The sequence below is a fragment of the Mytilus trossulus genome, unplaced genomic scaffold, assembly GCF_036588685.1.
Source record: "Mytilus trossulus isolate FHL-02 unplaced genomic scaffold, PNRI_Mtr1.1.1.hap1 h1tg000138l__unscaffolded, whole genome shotgun sequence".
Taxonomy (NCBI): domain Eukaryota; kingdom Metazoa; phylum Mollusca; class Bivalvia; order Mytilida; family Mytilidae; genus Mytilus; species Mytilus trossulus.
Genome location: NW_026963302.1, coordinates 2,859,919 through 2,879,356, shown reverse-complemented (window position 1 = coordinate 2,879,356; position 19,438 = coordinate 2,859,919). Strand labels below are relative to the sequence as shown.

At 32.6% G+C, this 19,438-nt stretch overlaps 1 protein-coding gene across 1 annotated transcript in view; it reads left to right on the top strand.

The window, feature by feature from the left end:
- LOC134700396 (E3 ubiquitin-protein ligase RNF213-like) overlaps positions 1-19,438 on the top strand; it is a 120,412-nt gene that overhangs the window by 71,590 nt on the left and 29,384 nt on the right. The window contains exons 46-58 of the mRNA XM_063561784.1: positions 1,648-1,842; positions 2,561-2,812; positions 3,172-3,292; positions 3,933-4,210; positions 5,333-5,453; positions 8,030-8,146; positions 8,931-9,044; positions 9,786-9,839; positions 10,258-10,452; positions 10,955-11,054; positions 15,871-15,905; positions 17,687-17,784; positions 18,896-19,055. Of these exons, the coding sequence (XP_063417854.1) occupies positions 1,648-1,842; positions 2,561-2,812; positions 3,172-3,292; positions 3,933-4,210; positions 5,333-5,453; positions 8,030-8,146; positions 8,931-9,044; positions 9,786-9,839; positions 10,258-10,452; positions 10,955-11,054; positions 15,871-15,905; positions 17,687-17,784; positions 18,896-19,055 (1,840 nt within the window). The remainder of the gene's footprint in view (positions 1-1,647; positions 1,843-2,560; positions 2,813-3,171; positions 3,293-3,932; positions 4,211-5,332; positions 5,454-8,029; positions 8,147-8,930; positions 9,045-9,785; positions 9,840-10,257; positions 10,453-10,954; positions 11,055-15,870; positions 15,906-17,686; positions 17,785-18,895; positions 19,056-19,438) is intronic.

Genomic DNA, 19,438 nt, shown 5'->3' with positions numbered 1-19,438 from the left:
CCTTCCCTTTTTTATCCAAATTCATTTATTTGTATGCCCCACCTACGATAGTAGAGGGGCATTATGTTTTCTGGTCTGTGCGTCCGTTCGTCTGTTCGTTCGTCTGTCTGTCCCGCTTCAGGTTAAAGTTTTTGGTCAAGGTAGTTTTTGATGAAGTTGAAGTCCAATCAACTTGAAACTTAGTACACATGTTTCTTATGATATGATCTTTCTAATTTTAAAGCCAAATTAAACTTTTAACCCCAATTTCACGGTCCACTGAACATAGAAAATGAAAGTGCATGTTTCAGGTTAAAGTTTTTGGTCAAGGTAGTTTTTGATGAAGTTGAAGTCCAATCAACTTGAAACTTAGTACACATGTTCCTTATGATATGATCTTTCTAATTTTAAAGCCAAATTAAACTTTTGACCCCAATTTCATGGTCCACTGAACATAGAAAATGAAAGTGCATGTTTCAGGTTAAAGTTTTTGGTCAAGGTAGTTTTTGATGAAGTTGAAGTCCAATCAACTTGAAACTTAGTACACATGTTCCCTATGATATTATCTTTCTAATTTTAATGCCTAATTATATTTTTATGCCCCACCTACAATAGTAGAGGGGCATTATGTTTTCTGGTCTGTTCGTTCGTCCGTCTGTTACACTTCAGGTTAAAGTTTTTGGTCAACGTAGTTTTTGATGAAGTTGAAGTCCAATCAACTTGAAACTTAGTATACATGTTCCCTTTGATAAGATCATTCTAATTTTAATGCCAAATTAGAGAATTTATTCCAATTTCACAGTCCAGTAAACATAGAAAATGATGGGAGTGGGGCATCCGTGTACTGTGGACACATTCTTGTTTTCTGCTATTTTAATTTTTTTTTGCGTTTTTATGCTTAGGTACTTTTGAACATGATAATTTTTATAGCACTCCCCCTTTTCCAAAGTCTGTTATATTTTTGTTTTTGGTTAATTTCAACTCTTTTTGTGTTTTTCTGTGAACATGGACATGCATATACTATAAATAAAGTGTATTTGCTAGTAACTATCAATTCCAAGTTTACTATCCATGAAAGTCATTGGTATATTAATAGAGACTCTTAATATATAATATATCAGTGACTGTCTTAGATAGTAAACATGGAATTGATAGTAAATAGCAAATACACTTTATTTATAATATGTATGCATGATCATATTAGTATTGTTAAAGTATACATGTATTATCATAGTTTACAGAAAAAATGCTAAATAATTGTCCTGTCCCCATGTACTTATGTGTAATTTTTAAAACGGTCCTTAAAACGGAAGTCTTGTCTAAGACTTAAAAGTCCTTCCCATGATAGAAACAATATCCGGACGCGTTAATTTTTGATTTTCTCCCAAAATAACCCAAACTTAATAATCACAAGCAAGGATGACAAAATTGATTATGCATGGTACCTAATGGACACAGAGACTCGAAGATTTATCTATAGTGGAAGAGAAACGACACACAAAATGAAGTCTTCTCATTTAATAGTATAGATGTATTGAATTTGATACAGATATGAAAGTTGGTTGCTTCCAAATTTAATTGTACCATTCATATACTGAAGTTAAAAAAGCAATAACCTTTTAAAAAAAATACATTTGAGTAGAATAGATTATTTAAATTCTTTTTTAGGGTGCTGTCTCAGTGCTTAGCCTGTGATAGGGTTATCACATGTGACAAAGATTCCATGGATCTACCAGTAAAGCTGCCTTGTAAAGATACCTATTGTTACAAGTGTTATATTGAACTGATTGCTGACAGACACCAGTGTCAGAGTTGTAATGCTAAGATTCCACAAAATTTTAGTCCTGAGGAAATATATGATAGGTAAAAATATAAACATATGAATTTATAGATTTAAGTCATTATAACATACTGGTAGTTGATTCTTAAATATAACTGTATATTCAGTGTAGATGGTAAATTTACTTTGAAAAAAACACACAACAAACAGGATTCTCCTATCATTGAAAAAATATTTTACAATTTTCATGTACAGTGGACTATCTTTCTCCTTTCCAATACTGAGTTATTCTGCATAGTTTGACTTGGTAAAACTCTGCAAGCTAAGAACTTCTATTCAGCAACCCTTTAAGGGGTCAATAAGTGGCCTGTTGAAAGGCAAAATTTCTGTCCATATTTTCCAGGTAAAGTTTTAATTTTCTCTGACCTTCAACCCATACAACCTCTATTAATACACGACCTGCTTATTGAATTAATTGGGTTTTTTTTCCACTCAATAATTGCCACGGGATGTTAATCACCCAACAATTGTTTTGTTTTCTATATATTCTGACGTCTTATATAAACAGTTCCTTGCATGTTTTCATTTTATTCATACAACCTGCCCTACATATTTATGAGGGTAGGTTTTGGTATATGTCAATGACACTGAAATCATTTCGCACAATAGACCAATAAAAAGTAAGAGGAAAGAAATGAATAAAATAAAATAAAAGATTGGAACCAGGTATTGGCTACCTATCTTTACTTAAGTTAAATGTGGAAAAATTATAATAGCTTTAGCATTTGAGATCTTTTGTAGAGATGCCCTATCCAAGTATAAAAACTTTAGACAAAGATGTAACAATTTCTTTATGGAGGTTGTTTCACAGCTATGTTTTGCTGAAGGAACCCCACCATCACAAGAAGTTATAAAGAAACTCCTGTCATACATCATTGGACAAAGTACAAGGGGTACAACAATGGTATCAAAAGAACTGACAGTGTTTCAGGATTCAATTGACCCAACTCCAGTGGTACGGTCATTCTTGCTTCAGCACCTTTTACAGACAAGGTTGGTTTATATGTGTTGTACAATAAAGTTTGGTGTTTTGGATTCTACAGCAAAGTTTTAATACCATATATTATTGCATGTATCATTTATGATAAAACAAAATTATCTGTATGAAAAAAGAAGAGAAAGATAACCAATGCCTCAAGCATGATACTTAACAATATATATTTTTGTAACATATGACAGTAAAGGATTTTCTTCACTAATAAAAGAAGAAAACACAAAAATACCAAAACTTATATGCAATTGGTATTTTTTGCAAGACATCTAATTTGCAAAATATTATGTGGGGAATTCAAAAGTATTTTATAAAAAAAATGAAAAAGATGAAATGATAGAATACACTATTTAATTTTCAGTGGGGAAAATGTGAAAGAATATCTATCCATGTATTTTGAGAGCACGAAACAGTTAGTACAGAACAGTGGTAAACAAGAAGAACTAATTGATCTGTGTTTACTTATTTTACAGTGTATGGAGGTATGATAAGTTTTAAAAAGGACTATTATGTTTCAAAATATTTACTTTGTATCTACATTAGGTTTAAAAGGGTTTGTGGAAAATTGCCTTCCTTTATGTATTTTTTTATGGAAAAAGAAAGGTATTAAATGTTCATTTTAGAATATGAAATGTCATATTTTTGAGAATTTATAATAGTAAAACTTATATAATGTTCTACATTGGTTTGTCATGCCCTAATAGATACTTGGAAGACAGGATTTGATTGTACTTGTTTAAAACAATACATGCTGCATATATTGAAAATCTATAAGTAACACATTTACGAATTACAAGGGTAAAGTCACTTGAATCAAACTGCTATACTTTATTAATGTTGAATTCAATACCATAGCTATTTATACTTATTAAATTGAATTCGCCTTTTCAGAAACTAAAGGACTGTGGGTAATCTCATTGTTCGTATCCCAAAATGAAAATAACATCACATCATTGGTTAAATTTTCATTGTTTATGACATTTTCAACCAATCAGTACGTTTTGGTGTACACTTTTGAAAATATTACCCAGGATACATTAGATTCTAAAACAGCAAATTTACAAGAATTTGTTTACAGATGAATGGTATATATTAGAAAAACAATGTCTTTTTATTCTTCAGGATTCTGTCTACCAACAATACCATAATACTTGCAAGGAATACACCACTGCATCTAATATGTTAAGAAATGCTAGTAGAACACTTTCAAGTATTGAAACAGGAGTATTGGACAAGATTGCTGACATAGCAAAAACCAAGTTTGCTTTGTCTGTTGTTGCAAGTTGTATCCATGGATATAATGGAATGGGAGACAAAAACATTGTCCTCACTGCTGATGAAAAAAGGATGTTTGAATCTGTGGGGAAACTTTGTGAAGAATGTCATCTCCAGTGGCCAAGGTATATAATCATGCATTTGCTATAAAATTCTACAATAAAAGTCACAATACCCATATTGGTTTGAGTACACAATCTACAAAATAGCAATGGAAATTAATGTAATAAGTTTTGTTAAGAGACTTGACAATTCTTTTTTTAATCATATGTCATTATGCATGTCTTTCAATAGAGCTAAATATATCTTGACAAAATGCCTTAAACGCTTTTTTAATTTTTTTGCCCCACCTACGATAGTAGAGGGGCATTATGTTTTCTGGTCTGCGCCTCCGTTCGTTCGTCCGTCTGTCTGTCCCGCTACAGGTAAAAGTTTTTGGTCAAGGTAGTTTTTGATGAAATGGAGGTCCAATCAACTTGAAACTTAGTATACATGATATGATCTTTCTAATTCAAATGCCAAATTAGAGTTTTGACCCCAATTTTACGGTTCACTGAACATCGAAAATGATAGTGCAAATTTCAGGTTAAAGTTTTTGGTCAAGGTAGTTTTTGATAAAGTAGAAGTCCAATCAACTTGAAACTTAGTGTACATGTTCCCTTTGATAACATCATTCTAATTTTAATGCCAAATCAGAGAATTTATTCCAATTTCACGGTCCACTAAACATAAAAAAATATAGTGCGAGTGGGGTATCCTTGTACTGTGGACACATTCTTTTATGCCCCACCTACGGTAGTAGAGGGGCATTATGTTTTCTGGTCTGTGCCTCCGTTCGTCCGTCCGTCTGTCCCGCTTCAGGTTAAAATATTTGGTCAAGGTAGTTTTTGATGAAGTTGAAGTCCAATCAACTTGAAACTTAGTATACATGTGCCCTATGATATGATCTTTCTAATTCAAATGCCAAATTAGAGTTTTGACCCCAATTTTACAGTTAACTGAACATAGAAAATGATAGTGCAAATTTCAGGTTAAAGTTTTTGGTCAAGGTAGTTTTTGATAAAGTAGAAGTCCAATCAACTTGAAACTTAGTGTACATGTTCCCTTTGATAACATCATTCTAATTTTAATGCCAAATCAGAGAATTTATTCCAAATTCACGGTCCACTAAACATAGAAAATGATAGTGCAAGTGGGGCATCCGTGTACTGTGGACACATTCTTGTTTATTTTGCTTTAAATTATAGAAAGTACTTTGTGAAACTGCTATGTAGACGGTATGGTATAGACATGTATCAAGCAGTTCTAGCAAGAACAGATTTCGACTGTTTGAAATGGACAAGATTGCCTGAATTGATGGGAGGAGAGGTAAATACATTCAAATTATTTATTGATTTCAATTTACTATGCACTGTTCAATGAAAAATTAATTTCTCACTATTAACTCAAGATTAGTTTGCCTCACAAATACACAATTGAGATGTAACAGCTCAGTGAAGAATACTGTATGATGTGTAAGGTCTGATAAAATTGTTTTCTTTTTGTCGCAGAAAGCTCAACATAGGGATAGTGATCCGGCGACAATAGCGGCAGTGATGGTTAACTTCTTAAAAGCTTTAAATTTAAGAAAGTTGAAGACCTGGATGCTTCAAATTTTATAAAAAAGAAGACGTGATATGATTGCCAATGAGACAACTGTCCACAAAAGACAAAAATGACACAAACATTAACAATTATAGGTCACCGTACGGCCTTCAACAATGAGCAAAGCCCATACCGCAAATAGTCAGCTATAAAAGGCCCCGATAAGACAATGTATATATGTGCACTATGTTATGAAGTTTCTGTTTGTCACAAGTCCATTGTCCTTGACCTCGTTTTCATGGTTCAGTGACTTCTTGAAAAAAAAAGATCAGCTTTTATGTTATGTTAATTTCTCTCTTATTATGACTATCAACATAATATCAATAATAAGTAAAGAAGGTGAGACATTTCAGGGTGTGCACCCTTGTTTAAATCTGCATTCATATTGCTTATGGTGTTTATAAATATACCTAGAGGCGGATTTAGGGGTGGGCAGGGGGCCCGGGCCCCCCCCCTTTTTGGGAAAAACTTTGGTTGTTTATATAGGGAATCAATGAGGCGTGACTGGAGCAGCCCCCCTTTTAGGTCAGTCAGTGGGCCCCTGCTTATGAAAATTTTTGAATACGCCACTGACACCATTTATTCAGCATTAATTAATTAATATAAAATATATCCATTGTGAGTGCAATATATGTTCTACGAGGGACAATATTCCCCAATATTCATGCAATAACCCTTTTATTGTATAGAAATATAATATTTGAAAGTAAAAATTGGTTTAAACTATTATATTGCTATGCACTAACAGTGTTCCAGCTAGGTCGTTTTCAGAGGGCGCAGCGCCCGCCCTTTCCCGAGTACCGCCCTGTGCCCTTTTTACAGTTTCCGGGGCGCCCTGCCTTTTTTGAAGATCGATTGTATATTAATTTGTTCGTATTGATATGATACGCTAATTACTAAATTTTACCTGGGGAAAAGTTTATGACTTTGTTTACGACCCAAAGCTTATCAACTGTTACAACTGGTGTCACAATCTGTTGTTATAGGTAATCCGTTTATCGGATGGGTCATTAATGATCATCAACATTAATTCATTCAACTAGAATCGGTCAGTCGGCAATTATCTTCGAAGAAATGTGCATACAACAACTTGGGCACAATTTTCAATGTTTACCGTAGTTTCATGGAGGAAACGTAATGACAGAAAGTTGAAAACCATAATAAACTCGTTGAAGACATTGTTTTACTTGTTTTCCGTGAAATAAACAGAAAATTCAGATGTATTTGTCATTGACTTCCCTCATTTTTGATCCGAAAATAATAAATTCGGCCGCCGTATTGTGATCATATTTACATCATATTTACGTACTGTTTATAATCCTCCAAAGAAGGAGCACACACGAATAAGGAAAGATAACTCAATCTGATTTTTTCCTAGCATTGAGTAACCCATTTACATATTCTAAAATATCTGTTTAGGTATTTTGAGTTATAGGAAAAGTTAAAGAGGGTCTTAGTAGCATTGTTGGTAGGGTGCCTTGGTCATCTTTTTCTGTATTCTCTATTTTTGATACCATTTTTCACTGTTGCTATATAACCTAACATTGTGCATTTACTGAGCACAGCTGTTTTGTGCTGTATTGCCACTAAGCACAGAAGGGGTAGAATGGTGAAACTGGTAAAATGTGCCAGATCATAGAAACAAAATGAAACAGGTCACCTTTCAGAACATATACTGCATATAAAGCTCAACTGTGCCAAGCAATGATCTAAAAACTTGTGTGACAAGCTGCTTGACAAGTTTTTCAGCATAAAAAGTAGAAAGATAGAGAGTTCTATATGGGCTAATGATGTTGTTCTTGTATAACCTGTGAATCAACGAATAAACACAATTTTTGATTAATCTTTTATTAAAACATGCCCTTTTCATATTATCATATCACGCGTTAAATGCCCTTTTTCAGGATTGGCACCCTGCCCTTTTGAAATCCTAGCTGGAACACTGATTAATATAGGGTTATTGCATGAATATTGTCCTGAATAGAATTATATATTGAACGAGCTTGCGAGTGCAATATATGTTCTACGAGGAAAAATATTCCCCAATATTCATGCAATAAAACTTTTATTGTATAGCAATATAATATTTGAAAGTTTAAATTGGTTTAAACTAAGATTTTGTCGTTGATGACGTCATGAATTTTGAAGATTTATTGCACTAGTGCAATATATTAGAATTTATTGCACGCTAACTTTCAGTTACTTTCTGTGGGAAATATTATATTGCTATGCAATAAATTGATATAATGACATTGATTTCATTAGTGTATGATAAAGTTTACATTATTATTGTGTTATAGGTGAGTGAATGCCAGGATAGGTACATTGTCTGTGGCAACAACTACAAAGTGATCAGAGAGACTTTAGTTACAGCTGCAATTAATCAAAATGACAGCGAGATTAACAAGATTTTAAATGTAAGTAACATTTCATCAAAAACACCTTACGGCTGTTTAATATTTAAACAAACACTGTACACAAAAAAAGAAACTTTGAAACACCATATAAATCAATAGTTTACCACAGTTTGTCATTATGAATGTTTTCAGTAAGATACCAGTATTTTGTTTATATAAACAAGAAGATGCCAGTGAATTTGCTGTACTATTGGGCAAGTTTAATTTTGTTTAAACATATTTGTTTATTGTGGATAGGAAATAAGTTATTGCAACTTGTATTTATCCGGATCCCTTTCCACTTTTTGGGTGCGAGCGCTGCATTGGAAGGGCATTAGCCTTTGAACTACAAGAGTGTCTTTTACATTAAAGTGATATGGCTCTCTCTTAACATGTGTCCGCCATTTATTGTCCCCCTTGGATAAACTATCATCTTCCTCAAGACCATACTCGTAAAAAGTGTCAAGGGAGAGACACAACATCAGTCCCTGAAATTTTTCTCCTTAGGGAGAAGGGATGGACAAAAAAGTTTTATGTTGACTGAGCTTACACAAAAAAAAAAAACATTTAATAACAGTCTCCAAACCGGGTTGTTTTCTGAATTATTGGCTTTTTCTGTGGGAAAAAAAATTGTTTTAAAGACAAATTTCAGAAGTACAAAACACTACATTTATATGTCATATCACAAATATTCCAGTATGATTTCAGAGGAGATGCTTCTCAATGAAATTGGTTTCTTCCTTAAGTAGTTTAGAATCAAATTAATGAACTGTTAATGTTTGAATTTCTATTTCTTAATTTATAGCCATTAGCCACAGGAACTAATGTCTGGCAGACAAGAGTTATGGTCATTCTTGCATTGCACAGAGAGGTTACAATGAAATGTATTTTTGGACAAGAGAAACAGTTCCCACCTCAGGTATTTCCACAAATAATTAAAGCATATACATAAAATGAGATTATAGGAATTACCAAAAACACTGCACAGGTCAACCTTGAAAAGCTGAATTGTTCTAAAAAAACAAATTCAAAAATGTGAACTAACGCAGCCTGACTTGGGGTACATACACAATGTGTGGTGGGGCTAAACTAGTTTAATTGTGCACAAACCTTAAAACTGCTTAACTGTCTGAAAATGAAAACACACAAACAGAAATACTTGCACATTGCACCAAAACAACAAAAAATGTTGCCTTTTAATTTCTCTGATATTTATGCATTTTTGTCTGGCCTTGTGCTTTAATTATTAAAACTGTTTTGAGTGGAGAAATATGGTAATACACCTGATGCAGTGGTGGAATCTATGTTTCTTTAGTACAGTCAACATAGAAATCACAAAGACATGTATAAGGACAAAGAATATTGAGATGCAAAATTTCAAGCATCAACATGAAATAATGGAAGCTAATTTTCATAATGATTTTCAATTTTGCTTTTCAGAAGAGATGGCTCTTGATATCTTTAGCATTGACTCTTAATGAATATAAGAAAAACATGGTTTGCTGTCATTTTGAAGCCTCTTGTTTAGTTTTTATATAACATTGCTTTGACACTATTTACTTCCCTATAAGGATGTTTTAACACACTTATCCCTATCTTCTCTAATCTGAGTTAATGTTTTTGCTAATAAATTATATTCACAGATTTCATTGTTTTTCAGGGCATTAGTTTTTTAATGGAGTATATGAAAAAACATGCACTGTTTCAGCGAAAGGTATGGAATGTCCATCTAATGTTAAAAAGACATACATTACTGTTGAATACATAAAGAAACTGAACAAAACTTATAAAATAAAACATCTGGTACTTAACAAGGACAACATAGGTTGAGGTGACTTTTTTATACTGAAATGCTGAAATAAAACATGTTACTGAAACATGTGAAAAGAGGTTAATTTTTGCCAATTTTGTTGTTGACCGTTTCATGAAGTTTATATGAATATTCATTCTTATCGCTGCTTTTGATATTCATCAAACATCAAATCTACATGCAGGGATATTTTGGTGTTTTTAAAATCATCAAACTATTGGAAATATTTAATCTGTTGCAAAGTTTCATCAACTTAAATGATTTAAGTGCCCCAACCCAATAAATTTGAAACAGTCCCAACATATATTTTTTTCTATTTTAGGATTTTCCTGCTGCAGTGATTAGAAATGTAATATGGAATGATCCCAGATATAATATTGATGTGAACATGACTTTGACAGATCAAAACATTGGTTGTTTATTAGTTCATTACCTAGCATTGTTGCTTGAGTTTCCTGTTGGAACAACTGTTATGGGACCACTTATGAATATTGCTTTTAATCCCCAAACAATGATTGTAAGTCAATTTTGTTTGAATAAGTTCATGTTAATATTTTGGTTTTCAAGAACTGAACCTCCTCTATGGTATATAGTCATTTGGAGTAATTTGATTTTTAAAATGCAGAACATAAATTTCTTAAACAGATGACTCCAATAGGAATGTCAGATGACTAGAATATTTTAAAATTGGATAATACAGATTATATCATATACTTCTCATCTTCACTTGAACAATTCCCTTTGAATTGTAACTGTTAAATATATTATCATGGTGATACTTTACTTATTTTACATGTAACAGATTTGTTAATTTATAATTTGAACATCTGTATTTTACTATTCAAATACCGTACATGCCAAGCATATCTGTTTCATCAATCAATTTTTTTTGACTGTTTTTATTTTTCAAAAGGAAATGTACTTAGAGATGACCTTTCTTTAACAACTATAATTTTTAGAAAAACTTACTAACAGTAAAAGAATTATTTTCTGTTGATATAAATACTTATTGTTTACAGAATTCTTTTTACCCTACAATGCCCCATGATGAAATAGCTTATGTCAGAGAAGCATTACTTGCTGGAAGAAATATCTCGGGAGAAAATCCAGTCATGTATAGTGAGTTTATCATGTGTTATACTGTTTATGAAAAATACTTCATTTCTCAGTCAGTTCTGAGTTCTATAGTCATAAATGGTGAAGTTTTTAAATATTGATTCTACCACAATTCATTAATTATAGTATTAAACAAACAAAAGATGGGTAGATTTGCATAAATTTGTTATATATGTTCTGAAACAGGGATCTCTGTGACTTGTTTTAAGATGGTGCATTGCTATCACTAAATTAAATTAACTTATTAAATAATCCCTGCTAAGGTTTGGCCACCTTTTGATATGCATATAGTCAAAACTTGTTATTATTTTGCTGTGGCATTTGAAATTAAGGTCATTAAAACCATTTCAGTGTTCAACTATTTTACAAAAACAGGTTTATAAATTCTTATTGTTGATGCTGCAAATTATCAATACAGAATTTTTTTAATCCTTACAAAATGACCACAATAATAATGGCCTGTATCTCAATGTATCATAGTTATAACTAGGACTAGATGGGAAATTAGTATTTTTAAAATATATTTATTAACATTCTTTTTTTAATATTTTTACCTCACCTGGCCCATAGGGCCAAGTGAGCTTTTCTCATCACTTGTCGTCCGTCGTCGTTCATTTTTACAAAAATCTTCTCCTCTGAAACTACTGGGTCAAATTAAACCAAATTTGGCCACAATCATCATTGGGGTATCTAGTTTAAAAAATGTGTGGCGTGACCTGGCCAACCAACCAAGATGGCCGCCATGGCTAAAAATAGAACATAGGGGTAAAATGCAGTTTATGGCTTATAACTCAAAAACCAAAGCATTTAGAGCAAATTTGACATGGGGTAAAATTGTTTATTAGGTCAAGATCTATCTGCCCTGAAATTTTCAGTTGAATATGACAACCTGTTGTTGGGTTGCTGCCCCGGAATTGGTTATTTTAGGGAAATTTTGCAGTTTTTATACGACCGCAAAATTTGAAAAAATTTCGTCGTATATTGCTATCACGTTGGCATCGTCGTCTTTTTCTTCGTTTTTCGCACAGTAACTTTAGTTTAAGTAAATAGAAATCTATGAAATTTTGACACTAGGTTTATGACTACAAAAGGAAGGTTGGGATTGATTTTGGGAGTTTTGGTTCTAACAGTTTAAGAATTAGGGGCCAAAAAGGGGTCCAAATAAGCATTTTTTTTCGGTTTTCACACCATAACTTTAGTATAAGTAAATAGAAATCTATGAAATTTAAACACAAGGTTTATGACCACAAAAGAAAGGTTGGTATTGATTTTTGGAGTTTTGGTCCTAACAGTTTAGAAATAAGGGGACCAAAGGATCCAAAATTAAACTTTGTTTGATTTCATCAAAAATTGAATAATTGGGGTTCTTTGGTATGCTGAATCTAACTGTGTATGTAGATTTTTTTATTTTTGGTCCCGTTTTCAAATTGGTCTAAATTTAGGTCCAAAGGGTCCAAAATTAAACTTAGTTTGATTTTGACAAATATTGAATCCTTGGGGTTCCTTGATATGCTGAATCTAAAAATGTACTTTGATTTTTGATTATTGGCCCAGTTTTCAAGTTGGTCCAAATTGGGGTCCAAAATCAAACTTTTGTTTGATTTCATCAAAAATTGAATAAATGGGGTTCTTTGATATGCCAAATCTAACTGTTTATGTAGATTCTTAATTTTTGGTCCTGTTTTCAAATTGGTCTACATTAAAGTCCAAAGGGTCGAAAATTAAACTTAGTTTGATTTTAACAAAAAATTAATTCTTGGGGTTCTTTGATATGCTGAATCCAAACATGTACTTAGATTTTTGATTATTGGCCCAGTTTTCAAGTTGGTCCAAATCAGGATCTAAAATTATTATATTAAGTATTGTGCAATAGCAAGAAATTTTCAATTGCACAGTACTAAGCAATAACAAGAAATCTTCAATTGCACAGTATTGTGCAATAGCAAAAAAATTTCAATTGCACAGTATTGTGCAATAGCAAGAAATCTTCAATTGTACAGTATTGTGCAATAGCAAGAAATATATAATTGCACAATATTGTGCAATAGCAAGAATTTCAATTGGAGTTATCTTTCTTTGTCCAGAATAGGAAGTTGAATCAACTTAAATCATTGTTTTATACAATATACAATGTATATTCAGTTTTACTACCAACTGATAAATTAAAACAATCTTTACCATTCAGTGATAACAAGCACTTTTTTACATCTTAATATTTTATGATGTATTTAAATGAGTAATTATTGTTGCAAACGCCATTAGAAATTTGAATTGAGATCAGTTTTGGAATAAAGGATAGGGGGATGTGAAAAAAAAAATTGGGGGGGGGGGGGGTTCAATTTTTCTCATTTGAAATTTCATAATTAGAAAGAAAATTTCTTCAAACATTTTTTTGAGAGGATTAATATACAACAGCATAGTGAAATGCTCAAAGGCAAAACAAAAATTTTAAGTTCATTAGACCACATTCATTCTGTGTCAGAAACCTATGTTGTGTCAACTATTTAATCACAATCCAAATTTAGAGCTGAATCCAGCTTGAATGTTGTGTCCATACTTGCCCCAACCGTTCAGGGTTCAACCTCTGAGGTCGTATAAAGCTGCTCCCTGGGGAGCATCTGGTTGGTTATTATCTTGAATATTATTATAGATAGAGATAAACTGTAAACAGCAATAATGTTCAGCAAAGTAAGATTTACTAATAAGTCAACATGACCAAAATGGTATTTTGACCCATTAAGGAGTTATTGCCCTTTACAGTCAATTTTTAACCATTTTTCACAAATCTTAGTTATCTTTTACAAAAATCGTCTCCTTTGAAACTACTGGGCAAAATTAATCCAAACTTGGCCACAAATAACTTTGAAGTATCTAGTTTTAAAAATGTGTGACGTGACCCGGCCAACCAACCAAGATGGGTGCCAAGGCTAAAAATAGAACGTAGGGGTAATTAACATGTAGTCTTTGGCTTATAACTCAAAAACCAAAGCATTTAGAGCAAATCTGACTGCCTGTTAGATTGTTTATCAGGTGAAGATCTATCTGCCCTGAAAATTTCAGATGGATTGGACAACCCGTTGTTAGGTTGCTGTCCCTGAATTAGAAATTTTGCCATTTTTATGCCCCACCTACGATGATAGAGGGGCATTATGTTTTCTGGTCTGTGCGTCCGTTCGTCCGTCTGTCTGTCCGTTCGTTCGTTCATCCGTCTGTTCGTCCGTCTGTCCCGCTTCAGGTTAAAGTTTTTGGTCAAGGTAGTTTTTGATGAAGTTGAAGTCCAATCAACTTGAAACTTAGTACCATGTTCCTTATGATATGATATTTCTAATTTTAAAGCCAAATTAAACTTTTTACCCCAATTTCAGGGTCCACTGAACATAGAAAATGAAAGTGCGTGTTTCAGGTTAAAGTTTTTGGTCAAGTTAGTTTTTGATGAAGTTGAAGTCCAATCAACTTGAAACTTAGTACACATGTTCCCTATGATATTATCTTTCTAATGTTAATGCCTAATTATATTTTTTATCCAATTTCATGGTCCATTGAACATGGAAAATGATAGTGCGAGTGGGGCATCCGTGTACTTTGGACACATTCTTGTTTGTTATTATCTTGAATATTATTATAGATAGAGATAAACTGTAAAAAGCAATAATGTACAGCAAAGTAAGACCTAAAAATAATACATTACCAACATGGTCAATTGACCCCTTAAGGAGTTATTGTCCTTTATAGTCACAATTTTCATAAAATTTGTAAATTTTTACTATCATTCTCCACTGAAATTACTGCGCCAAGTTCATTATAGATAGAAATAGTTGTAAGCAGCAAGAATATTCAGTACAGTTATAAAGATGTACAAACACATCGCCATCACCAAAACATTATTTTGTCAGGCGTCTTTTGTTTAATATTCACATAGAACAAGGTGAGCGACACAGGCTCTAAAGTTAAAATATATTAATTAACATTCTTTCTATGACTTACATCAACTTTTCCACCTATTTTAAAGAAAACCAGCCAATTTCTATTGCTTTTTGTTGAGCCTTCAACATTAATGTTCATAGTTTAGATTCTACACATTTTAAGTACTGGTGTAAAAAGTGTATAATAAAAAAAACAGTATCCACACCATTAAGGTGGCTTGTGGGTACAAAAATTTCAGCAAAAAATTAAACCTTAATTTTTTCATTACAACTTTTATTTATTACACTATTAGTTATTACTTTATGATATGGTAAAAAAATCAACCCAAAAAATCAATTCGGTTGACCCCAGACGATTTTAAAATGTGTATATCATCGAAAAAGCCCCAAATTATCTCCCTTTGGTGCAAAAGTGCAAATTTTTGGCATTAAATTCTAAATATCTTTTTTATTTCATCTGTGACCTATATTTTTTATTATTGTTTTCAAATAAGCTGTACATAAACTAAATAATTGTAAAATTTAAGCAATTTCTTATATTAGGTAATTTTTTTATTTCAATATTACCTCTATTTCTCCTATTAGTTCAACAGAAAAAAAGGACATTTACAAAAATGTATGCTTCTTCCGAAGGCAGATTGTGGCTTAAATGAACAGTGACCCCTTTTTTTTATTTCATTTTTCTTTTAAGTATATAATAAAGTTTATTTATAAAAAGATATAGCAAAATCCTATATTAGAAAAAAAAAAAATTTATACCCAGGAGCCCCCTTAATATCAGATTTAGATTTTAGATAAAAATTCACGAATTAAATGCTGCAGGATTCAGATAAGACTTTTGAGATGTCACAGTGTATAATTAAGTCTAGATTTATATAAATATATGTATATTTCAGAATGTCCAAATGGTCATCCATATGTTGTAGGAGATGTAAGTATCGATTTTATGGCACTTTCAAAACAGACTTTCAGACTAGATTATATTTATTTAAGATGTGTAACACATATAAGTGATCATAACTTAAGTAAAATAGCTGTGTAAACCTCTGGGTTTAAGCTATTGCAGCATAATATAATAGAACTATGTATTCTACACACATGGGTATGCTCATTTGTACACATATTGAAACTCAATGAAGCATTCACAAACTTTGAATTGATACTTTTAAAAAGAGATGTGATATAAATTAATAATTAGGGGCAGATCCAGTCATTTTTAAAAAGGGGGGTTCCTAACCCAGGACAAAGCGGGGTTCAAACTACATGTCCCCATTCAAATGCATAGATCGTCCCAAAAAAGGGGTGTTCAACCCCTGGACCTCCCCTCCCTAGATCCTCCACTGATAATAACAACTAAAACTTCAGGAAATAGTCCTACATGTATTTTTGAAAGAATTTTTCATGGGTTATATATACACAAATCAAGGATTTAATTACAGCTTTAGGATGAGATGCTGGTAGCTTGAAGTAAATGGGATGGGTACAGCCAATCTGATTCCTTATAATTTATTGATGATTTTGCAATTACTTGGCTTTCAGGACATACTGTAGCCATGCTTTGCGGAGTTAAGTTGAAAAAAAAACCCAGATTTTTGGGTTACATCCTTACAAATAGTTGACTCACCATTAGTGCTCAAACCTGATTTGGTCCTCCTATGCTCTCCAGTTTTATTTTTTTGACTAAATGCCCCATTAGATGAATTAAATTAAATTTGTCAGGATTGATGATAGGGAGACTTCAAAGATATACGAAAAGGCAAACTTTTTGACCTTGGTGGCACATGGTATTTGTTTTAATTTGATTGTAATAACAGTTTATTTTCTAATCTGAAACTTCTATGGCAGGATTAGCTGAACTTGAAAGAATTGTCTAAGGATTATCCACTGAAATAACTCAAAATAACTGTAATTTGGTTGTGATTTAAAAAGATCTGGAGGCATTTAAATCTGAATGGCCCAAAAAAAAAAAAATTACATGAATTTACAAGGCTTATTATTTTGATACTTTACATGATTGCTGATTGTATGAACCTGTTTTAAGTCTTTTTCGTCAAGTTGGTTTGATGGCAAGCATGGTAGCATTGTTCTCGCAAAGTAAACATGACTCTTTGGATGGAAAGCTATATTTTTCATCCACTAGTTTAAATACTTATTTATAGTGGATTGGGAAACAAGTTATTGCAACTTATATTAATCCCTTTCAACTTTGCAGATGTGAGTGCTGCCTTCTATTGGCATTAGCCTGTTCTTTTTTTCCGAAATCTACAAGGTTTTAAGGGTGCAAGAGATATTGTTCTCTCTTAACACGTGTCAGCAGTTTTAATTATCGTTCCCTTCAGATGGACTATCATCTTTTGTCTTGACTATATTTGCAGCCGAAAATTCAGTCCATGAAATTTTTTTCCTGGAGGGGGGATTGAAACTAGGAACTTTTGTGCTAGTAGTGCTTACCACTATAACCATGGCACTCCTGAACCAATAGGACAGTTTGAAACGAATTTGGCAAGAATGATATATGAAAGAAATTGATGATTGGGAGATCCTCTACAAAAGAGGTGAAATATACAAACTATGTGTTGAAAAACAACTATTAGATTTCTCATCTCTTTGATTCATACATTGATTAAGGCTCCTTAGAACCTCTATTCTGTAATTTGTTTATTAATTACATAATGGTGTTTTTGTTTTTATTATTCACCATTAATTTTTCAGTGTGGAAGACCAACTTTTGAAACTAGATGTAGGGATTGTAATGCAAGGATTGGTGGCCATGATCATGCCCCTGTTGCAGGAAACAGAGTAGATGAGGGGTATTTTATTACATTTTATGAAAAAGTTATAATTATGGTATTTAAGCTGAAGTAACTGCACCTTTGAAATATATTATGTATGTGTCCATCTGCATCCTAGATGGTCAGAACAATTCTGTTTCTCCCTGTGATTGACTCTCCAACTTTCAAGAGCCTGAGCACAATTAATATACAAAGAAAACGATCCTAATACTAGGATTTTTATTAGCTGTAATTGAATGAGAGATGCAATTAGCTGGCACCATAATGTAATGTATATCCCAAGCGAATTCCAAATGATTGGTTGACAATTTTTTACTTGTCCTTCAGGTCTTATGGTACTCCTCTGGAACAGTGAACATATAATAACTGATTTGCCGGTTACATCCTTGCAAATAATTGATTCACCCTCTGTACTCCAACCAGACTGGTTTACTTGGAAACTTGGGCTTTATTTTTTTCTAACTGGCCTATAGTTATCAAAGGTACCAGGATTATAATTTAGTATGCCAGATGCGCTTTTCATCTACATAAGACTCATCAGTGACACTCAAATCAAAATATTTATAAAACCAAACAAGTACAAAGTTGAAGAGCATTGAGGATCCAAAATTCCAAAAAGTTGTGCCAAATACGGCTAAGGGCTTTTCCAGAAAAAAATGTAGGGGGGGGGGGTTGGAAGGCAGTACATTATAGTGTGAAAAGTTGCTCTGATACCCATCACCCATGTATTATTAATACAATGTGCCTTCCAACCCCAACACCCCCCCCCCCCCTACATTTTTTTCTGGAATAGCCCTAAGGTAATCTATGCCTGGGATAATCAAATCCTTAGTTTTTCGAAAAATTCTAAGTTTTGTAAACAGGACATTTATGAAAATGACCACATTATTGATATTCATGTCAACACCGAAGTGTTGACTACTGGGCTGGTGATACCCTTGGGGACGAAACGTCCACCAGCAGTGGCATCGACCCAGTGGTGTTAATAATTATCAAAGGTAAGATGAATTAAGCAAATTATACAATTATTACTTGTTAAAAATCAGGAAATCTATTTAGCCAAAATTATTTTTGCATTTGTTTGATAGTTGACAGGTTGACTTATAAATGTTTACATCAATATTTACAGAGTTGACAGGACTTCAACAGGTCATATACTTGGTAGAGCTACAAATCTGGGACAGAAACTTGCTTTTGTGCAGGACAGAAAAATAGATAGAATATCTGTTGCATTGATTAGATTACTCACTCATATTTCAATGTTCTTAGGAGCTAATAATAATGTCCAGGTTTGTATAGTTATAGAAATTCTACTTTCATTTTTTTCAGATATAATAAGAACAGAAAATTTGAACATAATTATAATAAATTCAGGGATTTACATACCTAACTTTTTTATGCCCCACCTACGATAGTAGAGGGGAATTATGTTTTCTGGTCTGTGGGTTCGTTCATCTGTTCGTTCGTCTGTTTGTTTGTCCCGCTTCAGGTTAAAGTTTTTGGTCAAGGTAGTTTTTGATGAAGTTTGAAGTCCAATCAACTTGAACCTTGAAACCCATGATATGATCTTTCTAATTTACTGCCAAATTAAAGTTTTGACCTCAATTTCACAGTCCACTGAACATAAAGAATGATAGTGTGAAGTTTAGGTTCAAGCTTTTGGTCAAGGTAG